The sequence below is a fragment of the Spermophilus citellus genome (genome assembly GCF_964194105.1).
Source record: "Spermophilus citellus genome assembly, chromosome: 3".
Classification (NCBI taxonomy): Eukaryota; Metazoa; Chordata; class Mammalia; order Rodentia; family Sciuridae; genus Spermophilus; species Spermophilus citellus.
In genome coordinates this window covers 228,927,798-228,947,349 of record NC_138184.1, presented here as the reverse complement: position 1 = coordinate 228,947,349, position 19,552 = coordinate 228,927,798, and the positions used below count along the sequence as shown (strand labels likewise).

The window sequence follows — 19,552 nt, the reverse complement described above, 5'->3', positions numbered from 1 at the left end:
TAGGCAGGATCTCTGCTCAGCTTGAGTGTACATGGCATAAGATGCCAGTCTGGAGAACTCACTGCTTATCAAGATCTGGCTGGGAACCGTCTCATGTTATCTACTGCATGTGCACAAAACTCAGACAGTTGATTGTCCCCACTGGCTCTCACAGACCCCTGAGTCACGATGGAATGGCCTATTATCTCCACTTCTCTGACAGACAGGCTGCAGTTGTCTGGCCCCCGCCAGCTAAGTGTCACCAAGAAGCAAGGGGACCGGTGCCCCGACTCCTGCCCAGGGCTCTCTCAAGGCCTGGCTGTGCTCAGCCCTGCCTCTCTCCCTTCATGGAACTCTAGGGCCACGTGAGAAAGAAAGGGGCTCACCACGGTCTGCACGCACAGAGCACGTCCTTCAAGCAGACGCCGGACAGTTAGGCACCAGGCACACGTGAGGACAGGCCCTCCTGCGAGGACTCTGGTGGTGGGGGAGGCCACATCGGAGACGACTCAGGGTTCCTCACCCTGGTCTTGCTGCCTGGTGAGTGGGCTGACCTGGAACTGGTTTCTGACCCACAGAACACGTGGGGATGCCACATCTGACATCAGGTCATTGAATTTGTGACATCCACCCTGGTGACACTGGCTCGCTGCTCCGAGGTGGCCATGTCTGGGGCTGTCCTCTGAAGAGGCTTCTGTGGCCAGGGATTGGGCCAGGAGCCCACAGTGCAGGAGGAGCCGAGTCCTGTTCGTGAGGGGACAGGGAGCTTGGAGGCGGCTCCTTACCCAGTGGACCCCTGCAGTCCTGTGACAGCCCCTGGGTCAGAGGAGCCACTAAGCTGACCCAGATCCTGACCCTCAGAGGCCAGGAGACACTGATGCTGCGTGCGGCAGGCCACTGTGGGTGGGAGGTTGGCTGTGCAGCAGCAGAGAGCCGAACAGATCCGTCCCACGCCAACCATTCTCCAACTCAATGACCAAGCCATCAACTGGGCTTCGATTTAGACGAGATTTGAGGGCAAAGCTGTTTGGAACAGAACAAAGCTCCACCAGCCACAGAACAGACCCACATTCACGCCTTTAAACTCTGCGGGAGATTCTTCACAATGTTCAGGGGCTTTTTAATTCTTATTCTCTAAAGGAAAAAATATTTTCCAGTTATAATCTCTCTTTCCTTTTAGAAAATCACAAAATGCATTAATATTTTAAAATGATCTAAAATATTGCAGTTTAAAATTCCTTTTTTTTCCTTCCCCCAAAGAGTTTTGAAAACTGTGTTTGTCAAATATCCCTCAGCATGAAGGAACATGATGTTCTAATTAAATAAGTTTATTTCAAGGCAATTTTTACCAATTTGTAGTTAGGGTGGTTTTCAAGATAAAAGTTAGTGTCCCCCCAACATCTAGCCGAGTTTCAAGAGAATCCTCAGATTCTGTACATTATGAAATGATAAGACTTTTTATCTACAAAAGAACAAAACAAACTCACTTAGCAAACATTAGCTCTTTGGGGCAGCAATGATTCTTTGAGAAGAAACAAGACACTGGAAAGCAACACACTTTGCCAACTGTAAGTCTGGACCACAACAATAAAAACATGGTTTGGATTATTTTTCCACACTGCAGGCAAGTATCTCAGACTGGAAAATGGAAATCTGTGCTTGGGCTTACTCTTTCTCAAACCTACTCGACAACTGTGTTTTTCCCAAAATTCTTAAAGTGCAAGGAACCAGCCTGGGACTTCATTCCCAAGGTTCCTAGGAACAGGATGTTCATGACCTCACAAGGTTTCGGGTCCCACTATCGGGTCCCCTGATGACTACGCGACCGTCTAGCTACAGCACCTCGAACCTTCCGAGCATCTAACTGCCACCTCCTGGGGCAGCCAAAGGACAGTCCTTCTGCTGAAGTCGTCCCTTCCTCGGGTGTACAGTGACGGTTTGGGGGGTTTCCAAGGGAGGCGAAGCACATGACCAGGCACGATCTAGGGATGCCAGGACGCGGTGCCCAGGCACTCCACACCCAGAGCCAGCTGAGGGTGAGCACAGGAGGCGCAGGCGTCCCAAAGCTAGCCACGGCCCTGGAGGGTGTCAGGTTCACCAACTGCACCCAGTCCAACAGATCAAGATGCCCAGTTTTTATTTCTCTATCCAAACTCTTATAGATAACAGCAAAAACAAACAAACAAACTGAATATGGAACTGAAAAAGTCTGCACTTGGAGGAGTGAATCTGAAACACCCAATAAGTAATAGAGCCTTCAAGTCAGATTCAAAAACTGCATTTGGAGCAACAAAGTTGGGAGAGAAAAGAGGAGGAAGAAGGAAGGAGGGAGGAAAGAAGGAAAAAAGACCCAGGCTCGGGGAGCTTGACGCTGCTTCTCTAGCCCAGGGTGAGACTCACAGAGAGTTCTGGCAGAATCTGATGAGATGTCGATACACAGTGCCGAGGACAGCATTTCTGTAAAATGGGAGCAACAGCACCGCCCTCTCCAAGCACGGGCACCAGGAGGCGATGCACGCCGTGTGTAGGGGGATGGAAGTGCCTTCTGTTGTCAGGGTGGAGGGCCTGGTTTCACATAATGCAGGAAGGGTGCCCAGCAAGGAGAGGTGGGCCTCTGGGTGGAGGCCATCTCCCAAGAAGACCAGAGAGACGGCTCCTAAGTGAGTCTCTTCCTCTGCCAAGGAAGTTTTTGTACCTTCCGTCTCTCCTAGGTGGCAGTATGACACAACCCCAGGACCACAGAGGATTTCAGGACTCAAAACTCAGAAAGAGTAAGGTTCAAGGAAATATATTCAATGAGGCATCAGAACAGAGATGTGGATTTTTTTTTGTAGACAGAAAAGGGAGGTACTCACTTGTTCCACGTTATATGAAAAAAGTGCATATTTTTTATCTGGAGATATTTCGTATCTGATGGCTCTTAATGATTCCTGAAAGAAAAAGAAAAACAGAATTATTTATAGAGTGTCGTAGGTCACAACCCAGAATCCTGTAGTAGAACACTCTGATGATGCCATTTTCAAAATCTGCCAATGAAACTGGTGAGCAGCCACCTGGCCGATATCTACCAAAGATGGCGGCATTGGTGGGTAAATAGTGGAGTAGTGTGCACACCATAAGGTCACTCAGCCATGAGGAAGAATGGGATCACGTCATCTGCGGGAAAATGGAGGGAACTTGGGAAACTTCTGTTACATGAAGTAGCTAAACTCAGAAGGACAAGGCTTATAGTCTTCTCTCATAGACGGAGGCTACAGGGGAAAAGGAAAAGAACAGGGTGACGGAAGGGCTCCTGAGATCAAAGGGAGGTGGGCAGAGGAAGGGGACGGAGGGAGGAGCGGGGGAGGGGGGCGATCCTGGGGATGACCTGGGCCACGTGTGCCTGTGTGAACCTACAACCACTCCCACTCTTGTGTACATCAACGTGGCACCAGCAAAACTGTGGAAAAAGAAAAACTGGGTGCAGCCTTTCTTTGTTAGAAGAACAGCATTTAGTTCACTGATGCTTTTTCAATTTTTTTCAAAATTCAACAGAACAATGGTGACTGTGTCTACCAAAGCAGACGGATAGACCCAAGCTCAAAGACCACCTTCACTGGCAGACCCCCCCCCCCCCCCCCGCAGGCCTGGGAGAGAGCCTCTGGTTCCTTCTCACACCCAGCAGCATGGATCACGCAGAGTTGTCACTAAAACAGAACCACGTGGCACATGCGCCTCGGCACCTTTCTTGACCCTGTGTGGGCGTCCCCACGAGTTAGCACAGAGGACTTGGTGTCACTTTTTATGTCATATGTCTTCACTGCATAACAGGTGGTCACCAACCACGTCACTTTGCCTGGCCTCGGCCAGGCGTCCTCGCTGCTGTCACTCTGTATGTGCTCAGGTGATCACACCAGGAAGCAGGGAGACAGGGCAGGTGACGTCACACTGCTGTTTCCTGGTGCAGCGAGACCCTGGAGGTGGTGACACATAAGGGTTTGCTCTGTCTGGAGTGGCGCTCATTGAACACCACCCTCGCCATGTGTGCACTCATTCACTCGGTCCTCGCTCACGGTGGCAGTCTTGTTCCTCTTGGTGGTTATACCCCACGAAGTCACCAGAAACACAGTTTGGACACTGAGCCATCGCTCCTGGGAGAATCACGGGCCTGGGTTCCAGCCAGCCTTCCCGTGCCCAGTGACACTGACCAAGGCCTGGCCTGGCCTTCTGTGTGCTTCTGGCATGCTGTTGGCCCCGGGCACTGACCCCGGCCCACGGCGCCCAGTGAGGCTGACCACATGGTGCTTTCTGTAAGACACATCACTCCTTCTCCTACCCAGGATGCTGGAAGGCACTTCAGCCCTGGCCTGGGGGCCCTTTTAACAGTGGACATGCCAAAGAACACAGCAGGTGGAGAAGCCCAGCGCTCCACAGGACACCCACGAGTGCACCACGCACAGTTGTAGGCAGCAGAGCGCCGTGAGGAGGAAGCTGACCCTCCTGCAGGCTCAGCCGGAGCCCCAGCCCCAGACGGCCCCTCTTTCCTCTTGCTGTGCTGAAGGACGGCAGGAGTGTGTGCTATGGGGGATACAAATAAATTTGGTCACGAAGGCGAATCTGCAAATACAGACCTGGGACTCAGGACACCAGAGGGACGGACGGTGCCTCCTGACAGCAGCAATCACCAACCTGTGAAGAAGGACCCGCCAAGGGCCCTCCCTGAGGGGTCTAAACTCTGTAGGATGACAGCCGTCCAAGACTGGGAGCTTGTAGGACAGCCACCTAAGGCTGGGAGTGAGGGTCAGCAAGGATTTTTTTTGCTGTTTTCATTTTTGATTCAACCTACTGCCCGACTGCTTTCCAAAACCACGCTGGGCGTTCGCACCCCCTGTGATGTCCAGAGGCTTCCATCCTTGGAAGCACAGATGCTTTGCCTCCGTGTGGCCCCAAGGCTGTTAGAGGGGGCTGCACTGAGGGCCGAGGGCCCATTTCCCCACCCACAGGGCGCTGGCTCCCTATCTATGGTGCAGATGATGGGGTTCTGTCCTCAGAGACTCCCCCCTCCCGCCCCCGCTACCCCTCGAGAACTGCTTCCCGTGCCCCGATTTCACTCCCCTGTTCTCTCTCAAACCCACTCTCCTGTTTCACCTGCCAATCAAAATCGCTCTTCTCCAGCTTCCTGGCTCACCCCCCAACACACCCCTCCTCAAAGCCCCTTCGGCATCTGCCCTGGCCTTGGGCATGTGCCCTGGCTCCTGGCCTCCCTCCCGGCTCTTTCCTGCATCCCTTGGTCTTCCTGACCTTGGACTAACACTTGGGGCCCCTCACTTCTCTGATAAGAACTACTTCCTAGGTGACGGCATCCAGACTCAAGGCCCTAAAAACCAGGCTCCGCTGAGAGTCCTCCAGGCCATCTGCACCTGGCAGGCCTGACCTGGACCCCAGACGCGGATCTGACTGCCTGCCTGAAGCTCTCCTGGTGTCCAGAGGACATCAGCATGCATCCCCCAGCTCTGTCCCCAACCCAGCTTCTGGAATCTTCCGCCTCCCCTCCAGGAGGAGCACCCATCCCTGGTGGCTGACGGCCTTATTTTCCTCACTCTGCTCTGCACGCCTCCTGTCCAGCGGTCAGAAATTACTACTGGTTTCCTGTTGGGGCAGAGCCGGCCCCCACCCCGAGGCTGGGCACTGCTCTCGAGATGCTGCAGTGAACTTCCGGCTTTCCAGACCCTCACTGCCCGAGTGGTATCCGGTCCCACCACAGCCATCAGGGCCATCATCTGGTGTGGAAGTCACTGCCCAGCTCCCACGGCTTCCCACTCCACTGGAGGAGCAGGCCAAGTGGAGGCCTGTAGGCACTGCCTGGCTGCCCTCTCCCAGCCTGTCCACCTCCGCCCACTCCGCCCCTCATGCCTGCCTCCACACCTGCCCAGGCCACGCAGGGCCCCCACCCTGAGCCTCCTTTCCTCTGGCCGGAATGTTCTGGTGCCCCCATCCTTTTAGATTTTCCTCAAACCCACCTCTAAGTGACGCCTCCTTGTCCCTCGACGGCCATAGGCAGAGAACCAAGAGCTTTGCCACCAATTTTCTATAATGGCCTTTTCTGGGTTAAGTCCTAGACCCAATCCTTATCTAAGACAAGACACATTTCACTCCTCCATCTTATACATCACCCATCCTCACTAGATCGCAGGCTCCCCGAGACGAGGGTTGGTTGTTTTAACCCTTATCTCAGCGAAATCTTGAGGTTTTCAACATACAGGTCTTGCCCATATTTTATTAAATTTATCTCTAAATTTTTAGTGATTGATGTTTTTCACATATAAAACACACACGCATGTTTCGATTTCAATGTGAATTCTCTATCATTAGTCTGTGGGAACATAGAGCATTTTAGAAACTTGACTTTATATTCTGAAATTTTGCTAAATCTGTTTCATTAGTTTTTTTTTTTTAAGGATTCCTGAGAATTTTCTACTTAATTGTATTTCTGTGGATGCTTTTCTCCTTTTCGCCTCTGATCACCCCATCGTGCTATAGAGAGGGTGTGAAGGCCGTGTGCTCACCTGGGCTTGGGGAGAGCGCCTGCTCACTGGTTCACATGGTCCTAAGGTGGACCTTCCCTTGGATGCTTTGGCCAGGCTGGAGATGCTCCTCTCCACTTGCAGTGTGCTCTGAGTTTTTATGATAAACGTGTGTTGGATTTTCTCAAACAGTTCCTAATATTTTTGAGACGATCAGGCTTTTCTGCTTTTCAGTCTGCAGGCATTAGAAATGACACTGTTTGATCTTCCAGTGTTAAATGCACCTTGCACTCCTGGAGCGAATATAGCCAGCCGTGATGTAGCATCCTTTTATCTATGGTTGGATTCAACCTGTTCGCCTTCCCTTGAGGATTTCTGCATCTGTGTGCATGAAGGAAAACTGTGGTTGTACTTTTTTGGTAATATCTTTGTTGGGTTTTCCTTTCAGAGGACTTCCTGACTTCAGAAATGGATCGGGAAGGATTTCCTCCTCTTCTCTAATTGTCCTATATCTAAGTCCCCTTTCTGTTGCTGTAACAAAATACCTGAGACTGGATAATTTGTAAAGAATATAATTTTGTGGGCCTCACAGTTCTGGAGGCTGGGAAGTCCAAGAACATGGCACCAGCATCTGCTCAGAGTCTGGTGGGCTTCTTGCTGCACCGTGACGTGGCAGAGGGCACCATGTGGCAAGTCAGAGCAAGGGTGCTGGCTGGTGAACGTCCTCCTTGTCTGATAAGGTCACTCGTTTTCTCTGGGGCCATCTCTCAGGACCTCAGTTGATGCCAATCACCACCCGTAGGCCTTTTCTTACTGGTGAACCCAAAGGACACATTCAAACCACAGTGTTCTCTACGTGCCTGAGAGCTGGGCTGATCTTCCTTAGTGGTTGGTGGGACTGGTCAGGAAAGCGGCTTGGGCCACTTCTCCTCGTGCATGAGCCTAGGGCTGTCCCGGTGAGAAGTCCTCCACTGGAGAGCCGTGGTCATGCCTGTCTTTCAGGAATTTCTCTATTTCTTTATCATTGACAAACTTATTAACATAAAGCTCTTCAAAATATCCTCAGATCCTTTTCATATCCACAGTGATGGCTCTGAGTGGGAGCTGATGCTTCACCTCCATCTCCATCTAAATAGCTCAAGGAGTAGAACCTCAGTGGACCACGGTGGGACTCCAGTGGAACCCGCAGGAGCACCACTCTCTGAGTACAGCCAAGCCACCTGTTGGTGGTGCTGGCTGGGACCACGCCACCTGAGTTGGTGGGATCCACGAGGCCCTACAGCCAACACCCTGGCCATCCCAGCCTCCAGGCCCCCAACGGCTAGGGACACTTGAGACTGAAGGTCCATGTTTCCACCAAGCACCCCACACACTCAGGACTCTGAACCCAAGATCTACTTCCCAGGTGACCAGGGCTCAGCTTCGGGGTCTCCTGAGACGCTCCAGGAATATTTTTGTTTATTTCCTCTTCTTTTCATTTTTCTGGTCGGTTTGGAAGAACTCTCCGTAGATTACTAACACTATCTTTTTATTTGTTGCCTGTATTTTTTGCATATATTATCTGCCTTTTTAGTATTTAAAATTCTATAAGGTAAGTGAAATATAGCAGCCTCTTTTATCTTTTGGAGTACCCATTTTGAGTAAAAAGTTCTCTATTTTTCACTAAACCAAATGACAGATTTTTCAAAGCAGTTGATCCTTTAATACAATTAGAATTTAATTTTTTGTCTTTATGAACTGGTACCTGAGCTCCTTGTGGCTGAACTCTGGTGTGGCCTGGCTGTCCGGCCGTGTGTCCATTTCCCCCAAGCTCTTTGTATGTCAAATGCCCATCATGGGGGAGCCTATTTGGGATTCTTCAGACTTTTACCACTCCGGGCTGTTTCTACGCAGAGTTTGACAGTGGGAAGCCTGGACTACGGGTCCAGAAAGGCCAGTTCACAGCACTTACTCTGAGATTCTGAGGACTCCCTGACTTCTGGGGCCTCTGTACGGAGGAGGTGACCTGGGGCCTCTGTACGGAGGAGGTGACCTGGGGCCTCTGTACAGTGGAGGTGACCTGGGGCCTCTGTATGGAGGAGGTGACCTGGGGCCTCTGTACAGTGGAGGTGACCTGGGGCCTCTGTACCTACCAAGGCAGATGTGAGAGTTCCAAGGAGGGATCGTAACACCTGGGCACAGTGACAGCCTGGAAGTGAAATCTGTCATTGCTACTGAGCTGAGTGGGACGTCGATTATGTCCTCATTCCAGGTAAAAGAGCGGACGACCCTGCTCCTGGCTACACGCAGGTGACTATTCTTATACATAACAATTAAGATTATTTTGTCAAATGTTTGACACTAAAGGATTTCAGATTTCTGATGAGGATTATATTAATGTTTGATATCAACCTCAAGAGAGTTAACATTTCATTATTATCTTGATATCTAAGACCATACTGCATCTTTACATTTTTTCAAATATTTAACAAGATTTTATAGTTTATTATAGTTCTTACGGTGTTCTTGTTGTTAGTATGTATCTTATATTCAGCCACATTAACAAATTTACTAAGTATTTTTTAAAAATCTAATGTCTTTTAGACTTTCCAGGGATGGAATTGTAGGAAAAGAAGATGTGTTTTTTTTTTCCTTTTCTTTTCTAGCTCTTATTCCACTTATTTGCAGAAACATCTTAGATCTTGAGGTGAGGGTGAGGTTCCCCCCCAATAGCTGGCTGCATCTGAAACAGCTTTGGGTTTTGCCACTGGGATAGTTTTCACTGATGGTTGGTTCTTGGTAAATAAAGTACATCATATTTAAGTGGCTATTGATTCTGTCCTCATCCAGGGAACTTTCTGGAAGTTGCTGACAAGCTTCACCAATGCCCCTTCAGCACTAGCCATTAGATCACATGGATGTTCTGCTGTTTGTTGGTTGTAACAGTGTTTGTTGATTGACTTCCTGATGTTTAAGTACGTTGTCATGAGGAAACCTCATCGATTCATAGCCTGGCCCTTGGTCAATAGGAAGAAGGGAATGGGGGCTGGCGAGATTCTGAGTGGTGGTGGCCACACCCTGCCTCTGGCCCCTTATTCATCTAAATACCATCTAGAAGTCCTGGGTGCCATCCCCAGTACTGCTTCCTGGTTGTTAAAGTAGAATATGGGAAAGTGGGTTGCTGTGGCTCTGGGAAGCGTCCAGGTGTTTCCGCCAAGCTCTCGCCAACCTGACAGCAGGATTCCTTGGGACTCAACCGCAGCTGCCGTCTCTGCATGAGGCTAACCTGACTCCACAGTTTGCATCTTGAGCCTGAGGGCAGTGAGCGGGTGGCTCCAGGAGTGATCCTGAGACAGCAGTGGGGGACCCGCAGGCAGGGACGAGGGACAGGAAGCTGTAGCATTCTCCCAGTTCAACTTGCAGTCCAATGATAACAGAGGGGCCCTTTGTGCCATCGAGAGGTGATATCTGGTAGCCCCCGGTCCACGGTTTCACTTCCGACACTTGCAGTTACCCATTCAACCACGGACTGAAAATGCTGAACGGAAAATTTAAAAAATCATTCATGTTTCAAACTGTGTACTGTGTGATCTCTCACTTCCTGCTCCACCCGCCGAGCGGTGGATCGCCCGCCCCTGTCCAGCGTGTCCACGGTGTGTATGCCGCCTGCCCAAGGCTCGCTTAGCTGCCTCAGCGGTCAGACTGTGTTGGCATTGCAGCGCTCGTCTTCAGGGGACCCTTCTTTTACTAATAAGGGCCCCAAAGCAAAGAGCACTGGTGCCGGCCATGTAGAGATGGCAAACAGAGCTGTAAGGGGCTTACTTGAAGGGAAAAGGTGACAGTTCTTGACTTAGCAAGGAAAGAAAAAAATCCAGTGCTGGATTTAGCAGAATCTTTGTTAAGAATGAATTTCTATCCATGAAATTGTGATAAAGGACAGTGAAATTCATGCTGGTTTTACTACTGCACTTGAGGCTGCCTAAATGCTGGCCTTGGTGAGCTTAGGAAAGATGGAATCGACACTAAACAGAGGGCTTGGAGAGGTGGAGGTTCCGGGCACCCTCTGGGGGTGCTGGAGTCCTCTGTGGACAGGGGCCGCGGTGGCTTGGAAGAGACTGAGCTCAGTGATCAGGCTTTGGCTGCCAATTGTGTGACTTAGAAACAAACTCTTTTTACCTCTTGTTTTCTGATCTGTCAAATAAGAATGACAGGCATCATGGCTCACGGGATTCCAAGGACTTCCATGGAGTGAGCACCGTGCGCCGGGTTTAGGACATGCTGCTCCATTGAGAGCACCCAGAACAGCTGTTGCAGGCTGCCTGCACAATCTGCCACTACCCCTCATGAACACAGGCTCAGCCCCCAGGTGACCCCAGCACTGCGCCATCTCCCTTCCTGAAGGGCCAAGAGCTCCACGTGCCCTGGGTCCCCTCAAACCACGGTCTTAACTCAGGGCCCTTCTCTCCCCTGAGCAGCCCCGGGGGACTTCTGGACTGTCAACCTCCCCTTCTCTCATCCCCTTCATTACCTAAAACCCACTGAACTGTCCTGCTCAAAGCTGTTGTCCCTTCCTTTTGCTTTGCAGTAAACTCTAGCAGCCACTAAGGTCCCTGAAGATGAATCCCGCCCTGGTCCTGGGCCTTGGAGCCACCAACCTCCACACCCCCCTACCTCCCTGCCCGAGATATGAACCTTCCAGCCGCACACTCTGCCCCAAGGCCATGTGCTACTCATCCCTCAAGTTCAAGGACGGCTGAGCCACTGCACCGTGAGCCTGTGCAGGGGGTCAGCAGCCCTCTTCCTTCCCACGCAGGTCCATCTTGGGGCACAGTGTACTCTAACGCAGAAAGATGGCCACAGCGCTTACTCCTCCCACACCCAGGCTGAAAGGTGCCCAGCGGCAGAAACTGTGTTCTGTCTCAATCAGGCTCCACCCACCCAGAGCCTGGCTTGGAGGAGGCTTCCCTCAGTGCGCAGCTGGTCAGGGGACCGACAGCTCATCACTGTGGCTGACGAGGACTGTTGCTGGGGCCAAGAAGAGGACCTGTGTCTTTCAGATCTCCTAAAGACGACATAGAAAGCAGTCTGCACACCTTCCAAAATTAAAAGGACAGCCTGAGATGATAATTAGCATAACTACATGTAATACTCGTGTTTTCTGTTCTTTTAGCAAGAGAATTAGAAAATGAGAGAAAGAGAAAAAGAGGAAAAGAAAGAAAAAGGGGGAAAGAAAGGGGTCCTCGGAGACTCAGAAACAGCCACAGATTCACAGTCGGTCACTCTGCGGCTTTGCACAGCACGTCTGCGGCAGGGCTGGTCTTCACGTGCCAGGGGCCATCAGAGCGTTCCGAGGCAGCCTGGGCTGCAGGCTTGGCCCTCCCAGCTGCAGACCATGGGGCCACGTCCCCTTCCTGTTTCATTTCTGTGCCCAGTGCAGTCCAGCCTGGGGCAGGGGGTGGCCCCTGCTGCTGTGGGCTGGCTAACCTGCCTGATCCCGGCATGTCCCTGCGGGGAACTCAGGACCTTAGGAGCTGAAATGCAGCAGGCTGCCTGTCCCCACCAGGGGTGACGCCAGGCAGAGCTTCCTGTGCCTCTGCACCAGGCTCCACACAGAACCGGGGCTTCCTTCTGCCAGCGCCACCTCACAGGGTAGAGAGCAGCAGCACGGAGCACTTGGTGGCCATTAAAGGAAGCAGAAGGGGTAGAATTAATGGAATCAAGGAGGTGGAATAAGCACTGCAGTCACTGGGTGGAGAGAAAACAGGGAAAGGGGCAGGCGACCTCAGGCTCCTGCCTGCTCTACCCTGAGCCCCCTGGAGAGGCGGCCCACTCCCAGGTCTCCTGGTAACAGTGGCCCAACCCTGTCGCTCTCTGGAAGGAGTCAGGCTAATTAGCTTTCAGAGACTGAGATAAACATTCAAATTCTGTGTCTAATGATTATATGAAGTCAAAGGCAGATATAAACCAGAGAAACAAACACTTTTTAAATGTTAATTCTGTGGTTAAAATAAGTGATGAACACAACTAAATTAGTCGTTAAGACACAAAACGCAGTTTCCACGACCATCTCATAGCTGACGCACAGTCATCCCTGGAAGAAGCTCATCTCTCTGAAACATGAGGCTCAATTTTACGAACCTGATTAATTGCTGAATGAATGGCACTGGACCAGCAATTATGGAAATGAGCACATTAGGAAATAACACACAGACTTTCTCTGCCCAGCGTGCCCAGGGGAGGCTCCGGGTTCACTTCCAGCCTTTCTGTACACACTGATGATGTTCACACTTGTCACCTGAGCTCTGTGCTATATTCTCCTTATTCAGTATAAAATCACAAATATTCTTCCTAGCCTCTATTTCAATGGCTGCCGCATATTTTATCTGTTTTTTTGTTTACTTGTCTTGTTTGCCTAGTCTCAGGCATTTTTACTGTCACACACAATGCTGCAACACGGTGCCTTTTAGATTATTTACTTGTGAAATTTTCCCTGGAGTGACTTGAAATGCATCAACATTTCTACTGCCCCTGAAACGAACCGCCACGCTGCCTTCCACACACCCAGCACGATTTAAATGATCCAGCGAACCACAGGATCCACCTCTCCACTTCTTGTTGCCACTGGAATTACCAGTGAATCGAGCACAAGAAGTCTGAGCACCGCAATCCAGACGGAGATTTGTTCGGGAACATTCCTGGTGGACCAACAGCATGGAAGGTGGGGCTCAAGCCACAGTGTGTGTGGTTTCCTTTTCTAAGGGTCTCCAAACACCATTCCAGACTCAAATACCTAAGTGTCAGGCAAAGGCTGAACACTTCATCCTCCTGAGAAGTTCTGCTCCATGACGTTTCAGAAGAATTGGAGAGTGTTAAGTTCTATAAGAACTAGTGTCCCCATGAAATCCGCTTAATTAACTTCAGCAAAATATCTTCAGCCCAGTTTAAGGGCACTCCTACTGGAGAGGGTGGGAAGAAGGAAAGAAGGAGAAATCAGCAACCAAGAGGGACGAGAGCCTTCAGGAATCCGGAGGCCATGGGTCAAATGTTCAAAGACCCTGTTTGGGCTATGAGACACATGGCTCAATTTTCAGGGGAAAATGTTATATACACAGATGCAAAAATTCTCAATAAAATTCTGGCAAATTACATAAGAGAATGTATTAAAAAAAAAACAGTGCCCCATGATCACTGTCCAGGGCATGCAAGGGTGGTTCAACATACAGAAATCAATGAATATAGTTCACCACATCAACAGACTTAGAAACAAGAATCACATGATCATCTCAATAGATGCAGAAAAGCATTTGACAAAATACAGCACCCCTTCATGTTCAAAACGCTAGAAAACTAGCAATAGTAGGAACACACCTGAACATTGTAAAAGACACCTGTGCTAAATCCAAGGTCAATATCATTGTAAACGGAGAAAAATTGAAAATATTACCTCTAAAAACTAGAACAAGAAAGGGACGCCCTCTTTGACCACCTCTATCAACACAGTCCTGGAAACTCCAGCCAGAGCAATTAGATGAAAGCAATTAAAGGGATATGAATAGGAAAAGAAGAACTCAAACTATGACTATTTGCTGACAACTTGATTCTATATTTAGAAGATACAAAGAGTTCCACCAGAAAACTTCTAAAATTAATAAATTAATTCAGCAAAGTAGCAGGATATAAAACAATACCCATAAATCAAATGCATAAGTATATAACAGTGATGAATCCACTAAAAGAAAAATTAGGAAAACTACCCCATTCATAATAGCCTTGAAAAAAAATAAAATATTTGGGAATCAATCTAACAAAAGAGATGAAAGTCTTCTACAATGAAAACTACAGAACACTAAAGAAAGAATTTAAAGAAGACCTTAGAAGATGGAAAGATCTTCCGTGTTCTTGGATAGGCAGAATTAATATTGTTAAAATGGCCATCCTACCAAAACCATTATATAGAGTTAATGCAATTCCTATTAAAATTCCAATAACATTCTTCATAGAACTAGAAAAAGCAATCATGAAATCATTTGGTAAAATAAGAGACCCAGAATAGCCAAAGCAATCCTTAGCAGAAGAGTAAAGCAGGAGGCATCACAATACCAGAACTTAAACTATACTACAGAGCAATAGTAACAAAAACAGCGTGGTATTGGTACCAAAGTAGACATGTAGACCAATGTAGAATAGAGGACACAGAGATAAACCCACATATATACAGTTATCTCATAGTAGACAAAGGTGCCAAAAACATTCAATGAGAAAAGATAGCCTCTTCAACAAATTGTTCTGGGAAAACTGGAAATCCATATGTAGCATAATGAATTTAAACCTGTATTTCTCACCCTGCACAAAACTCAACTCAAGGTGGATCAAGGGCTTAGGCATTAGACCAGAGACCCTGTGGCTAACAGAAGAAAAAGCAAGCCCAAATCTATATTATGTCGGCTTAGGACCTGACTTCCATAATAAGACTCCTAAAGTGTAAGAAGTAAAATTAAGAATCGATTAATGAGATAGATTCAAATTAAAAAGCTTCTTCTCAGCAAAGGAAACAATCAAGAACATGAAGAGAGAGTCTACAGAATGGGAAAAAATCTTTACCACACACACCTTAGATAGAGCACTAATCTATATAAAGAACTCAATAAAGTTAACAACAAACAAACAAAGAAACAAAAAACCAACCCAAATAAATCAATCAATGAACCGGCAAAGGAACTGAACAGACACTTCACAGAAGAACAAATACAATCAATCAACAAATATATGAAAAAATGTCTACCATCTCTAGCAATTAGAGAAATACAAATCAAAACTACTCTTTAAGATTTCATCTCACTCTATTCAGAATGGCAATTATCAAGAATACACTAACAATAAATGTTGGTGAGGATGTGGGGAAAAGGCACACTCATACACTGTTGGTGGGACTGCAAATTGGTGCAACCATTATGGAAAGCAGTATGGAGATTCCTCAGAAAAGTTGGAATGGAATCACCCTTTGACCCAGCTACCTCACTCCTAGGTTTATACTCAAAGGGCTTAAGACCAGCAAATTATAGTGATGCAGCCACATCTCTGTTTACAGCAGCTCAATTCACAATAAATTATGGAACCAACCTACGTTCCCTTCATGGAATGGATGAATGGATAAAGAAAATGTCGGGGGCTGGGGCTGTGACTCAGCAGTAGAGCGCTCGCCTAGCACGCATGAGGCGCTGGGTTCGATACCCTGCACCACAAAAAAAAAATGAACAAATAAAATAAACGTTTAAAAAATTTAAAAAAAGAAAACGTGGTGCATATACACAATGGAATATTACTCAGTCTTACAGAAGAATGAAATGAGGGCATTTGCCAGTAAGTGGATGGAACTGAAGAATATTGTGCTAAGCAAAATAAGCCAGTTCCCCAAATACCAAAGGCCGAATGTTTTCTCTGATAGGCAGATGTTAATTCACAATAGGAGGAGGGGTGCAAGGGAAGAGGGGAGTGAAGTGAGGGGAGGGGTATGGGGTAGGAAGGATAGTAGAATGCATCAGACACCATTACCCTACGTACATATATAAGTACATGACCTGTGGGATTCTACATCATGTACAACCAGAAGAATGAGAAGTTATACTCCATTCAGGTAAGATGTGTCAAATGCATTCAACTGTCATGGATAACTCATCAGAACCAACAAAAAAATACAAAAAGTCATATAACATAACAAAGACCTGCTTATAATTGCTGATTTGTTGACAAGAGAGTCTACAGCAGGCATGAAAATAAGATCACTTTAAGTTGGACACTTCAATTACTTTGTAAGTAAGATGAAACACGATGTCCAGGAATTCCTGGGACATCAAATGTGGGTTCAAGGGGAAGCTGGGTTGGGTTTGATTGTTTGGATTTGGATGTTGAGATCCGCCTCTTGCCATCAGTCCCAGCTCTGACAAGCCCCCTCCCTCTGGAGAGCCGCCTCACCCAGCCCACAGGAAGGGCTGTTACCCTGCTACCGCGGCCTGGACCTGCGGGCTGCCCGTGCTGGCAGTGCCCTTGGTGTGTGCCTGTTGCCCTGGCCCTCCTCTGGTCTTGCGTAGAGCCGCAGCACCCACGCTGCCGGAGTCCTGAGCCCGCCCAGGTTGTCCGGTCCAGGGCAGCCGTCTGAACCCTCCCGTGGCCTGGGTGGCCTTCCAGCACGCGCACACACCTCACATCAGTCTTACAGCACCCCTGGAGGCAGCACGGGCGTGTCCTCACCTTACACAACTGCCCGAAGTTCTGCTGCCCCTGAGCAGAGGTCAGTTCTAGCCGGGAGGTGGAGCAGAGCCGAAGGTCACCACCTGGTGCTGATGGCGCCTCCAATCCTTTCTCACGTGGATGCTCCTAGAAACCTGATAACATCTACCCAGAGCCCAGAGGGACTTGGTCCCCAGCACTGTCTCTTCTCTGGGCTCATCCAGTTTCCCTAAAAATCATCTATTCCCCGCTGCAGTCCTGGCTTCTCTCTCCCTGTGAGAAGGCGTTTAAGCCTCAGCCATCTGGCCTCCCTGGCTGTGAGACTGTGTGTGGCCCCCCACGTGCGTGTTAATAAACCCACCTGCTTTCCCACTTGCTGCTCTGCCAGTTCATTTCAACAGACTCAAGTATCGGCTTCAGAGGGAAAGTCTGAACTTGCCCCAGGATGCTGGGAAATCGTAAGGAGGGGACAGGGTCCGCTTCCAGAAAACAATATGAAAAGCAGAAGCATTCCAGGAAAGCTTGAGTGGTGCGTTGTAATTGCAGAGTGCTACAGGTGCCTGCACAGGCCTCGCCATTCAGAGTGTGCGACTATTTCATGCTTCCACCCTTGAGACGCGGGAGAGGACAGCCGGGTTAAGAGGTTCAGTCGGAAGCATGGGTCAGGGAAGGCAGGGGTCACCCATGTCAGCACAGCGCTGGGCATGGGCCCCTGCTGCACCGTCCTGGGGTGTCCCCAGCTCTCTGCTGGGCTTCCCTGCATCCCTCCCACCCAGCTGCCTGGTCAAGGAGTTAGAAGGGGCTGGGGACAAAAGAACTTGGGGACATGAAGTCATCGACCGTGGGAACCATCTGTTTGTATCAGCGGAGGAGGAGAATGAGATCAGCAAGGCCACAGGGAAGATTTCAGAAGCCCGTGGACCCCAGAACGTCCAAAGTCCTTGCCACTTTGCCACTTGCTACAGGCTGTTCTATAAACCACAGTGAACATCCCGGTTGGTCTTGGGGGCTCAGGTCACCTTAGCTCTTACACAAGCTCGGTTTCTGGGACCAGAACAGCAAGAGGCCAGCCGGTCGTCATCAGAGCAGTTACTGTTCTGTGCTCCCTGTCCTCTGAGTCACTGTCATCTGCCAGCTGCAGAGGGCTCTGCGAGTGCTGGACCCTGCAGAAGGCCTGCCTCACTCTCAATACCTGCTTGTGAAAACGTAGGGCATGCGGAGGTTCCTCCGCGGTCTCACAGAGGACCCCGATCTAGGCTGTTGGAGATTATCAGCTTTAACTTGGAGATGGACAATTAAAGCACAAGACATTTAAATGACCAATCGGCTCAATGGAAATCAGAGAAGCTCCCGCTCGGACCCGTGCTGTGGGCCCTGACGGCATTCCTTTTTGAAGTCTGTTTCCAGAGCATTTAAATGTAGCTTTGAGAGAAGAGTCAGGAACCAATCAGGCTACAGACACCCAGTGCCTAAGAAATGTTTCTTAAGTGCACAGGTGACATTTTAAGGCAAAAGACTTATTATATAGAATAAGCCAGCTCATGTGGAAGATGAGAACCTTCTTCACCTACGGTGGTTTCAGTCAAAATACACGATCTGTCACCAGCTGTTGATTTCAGGAAGAGAGGGCAGTCTGGACTCCCGTGTCTCCTCACTAGGTGCAGCTGTATACTCCACTGAGCCAGCCCTTGCCCAGGATCTCAGGGCACTCTGACACTCAAGGGTGCTCACCCTCCACACAGGCAGAGCAACATGGGAAAGCAGGCCTGTCCCCTTAGTGTTTTCAAGGGGGTTGAATGGGATTTTCTCAAGGAACTAATTCTACCAAAGATGACTTTTAGTTCAAAAACATAGGTCCAGGGCTGGGGTATGGCTCAGTGGTGGAGCGCTTGCCTAGTATGTGTGAGGCCCTGGGCTCCATTCTCTGCACCACCTACTGATAGAATAAAGTTACATTGACAACTAAAACTAATAACAAAACACACAGGTACATTAACTCTTTCCGGGTCTTAGTTTGCAGAATAGGATTTAGTTCAACGAAGCTCTCGTGTGGGATGGCACCATCATCCGGCCCTGAGAGGTCTCCCTCACGTGAGCTTCTCACAAGGCAGGACTGTTTAGTACAAACCTCGGTAAATGCATCTTTAGGAGCAAAAAGAAGTGAAGTAAATGTATGTGGAGAGCAAGTTCAATGTCCTGTGGGAGGGGATGGAGGGGAAGCAGGCCTCCTCAGGGGCTGGGACTCTCACCATAACACCTGGATGATTCTTCCTGTGGTGTCTTCCAGTCCCAGATGGGAGACCCCCCAGGTCTCTAGGTGTCTTATTCATAGCAGAGCCACTTTATGATCATTCTGACTCAGAATCCCGGTCTGTATCAGTTTACTGCTTACATAGATTTAGCCTTGGTCTCTTCCTGTGAATTCCTCATTGTCTCAGACAAGAAAATGGTCAACCCCCCAAAGCAGATTTACTTCTTCTGATACTGAGCATGAGTATATCGTAAACAGCCAAAAAAAGTTGATTTTCTTTAAATTGATCTGCTTTAGTACATAACTTCAGTTAATGGTCCTAATGTTTTTACACATGAACCCCAAATCTAATGACATTTGAAATCCTGGGGGGAAAAGCTCTCCCAGACCCTAAGGCAGGGGTACCCTGGTTGACTTGGCACTTGTTTTAAGATACGGATATCACTTAACATCATCAGGTACAGTCACAGGGCTTCAGTTAATGTTCCCTGTGCACGAGGACACGTCTCTCTCTTTAAATGAGGGTTCTCTGGAAATACTCTGTAGGCATTATTGCATTGTTCTGTAAATGTGTAAAAGCCTCAGGGCTTTATCTCCCAATTATATTTGATAT

At 48.9% G+C, this 19,552-nt stretch overlaps 1 protein-coding gene across 3 annotated transcripts in view; it reads right to left on the bottom strand.

The window, feature by feature from the left end:
• The window catches only part of DPP6 (dipeptidyl peptidase like 6), a gene marked incomplete at its 5' end in the record, with an annotated part of 757,264 nt that overhangs the window by 219,419 nt on the left and 518,293 nt on the right, over positions 1-19,552 (bottom strand). For all 3 annotated transcript variants that reach the window (XM_081284194.1, XM_081284192.1, XM_081284193.1), the window contains one exon: positions 2,835-2,909. In XM_081284194.1, the coding sequence (XP_081140320.1) occupies positions 2,835-2,909 (75 nt within the window). The remainder of the gene's footprint in view (positions 1-2,834; positions 2,910-19,552) is intronic.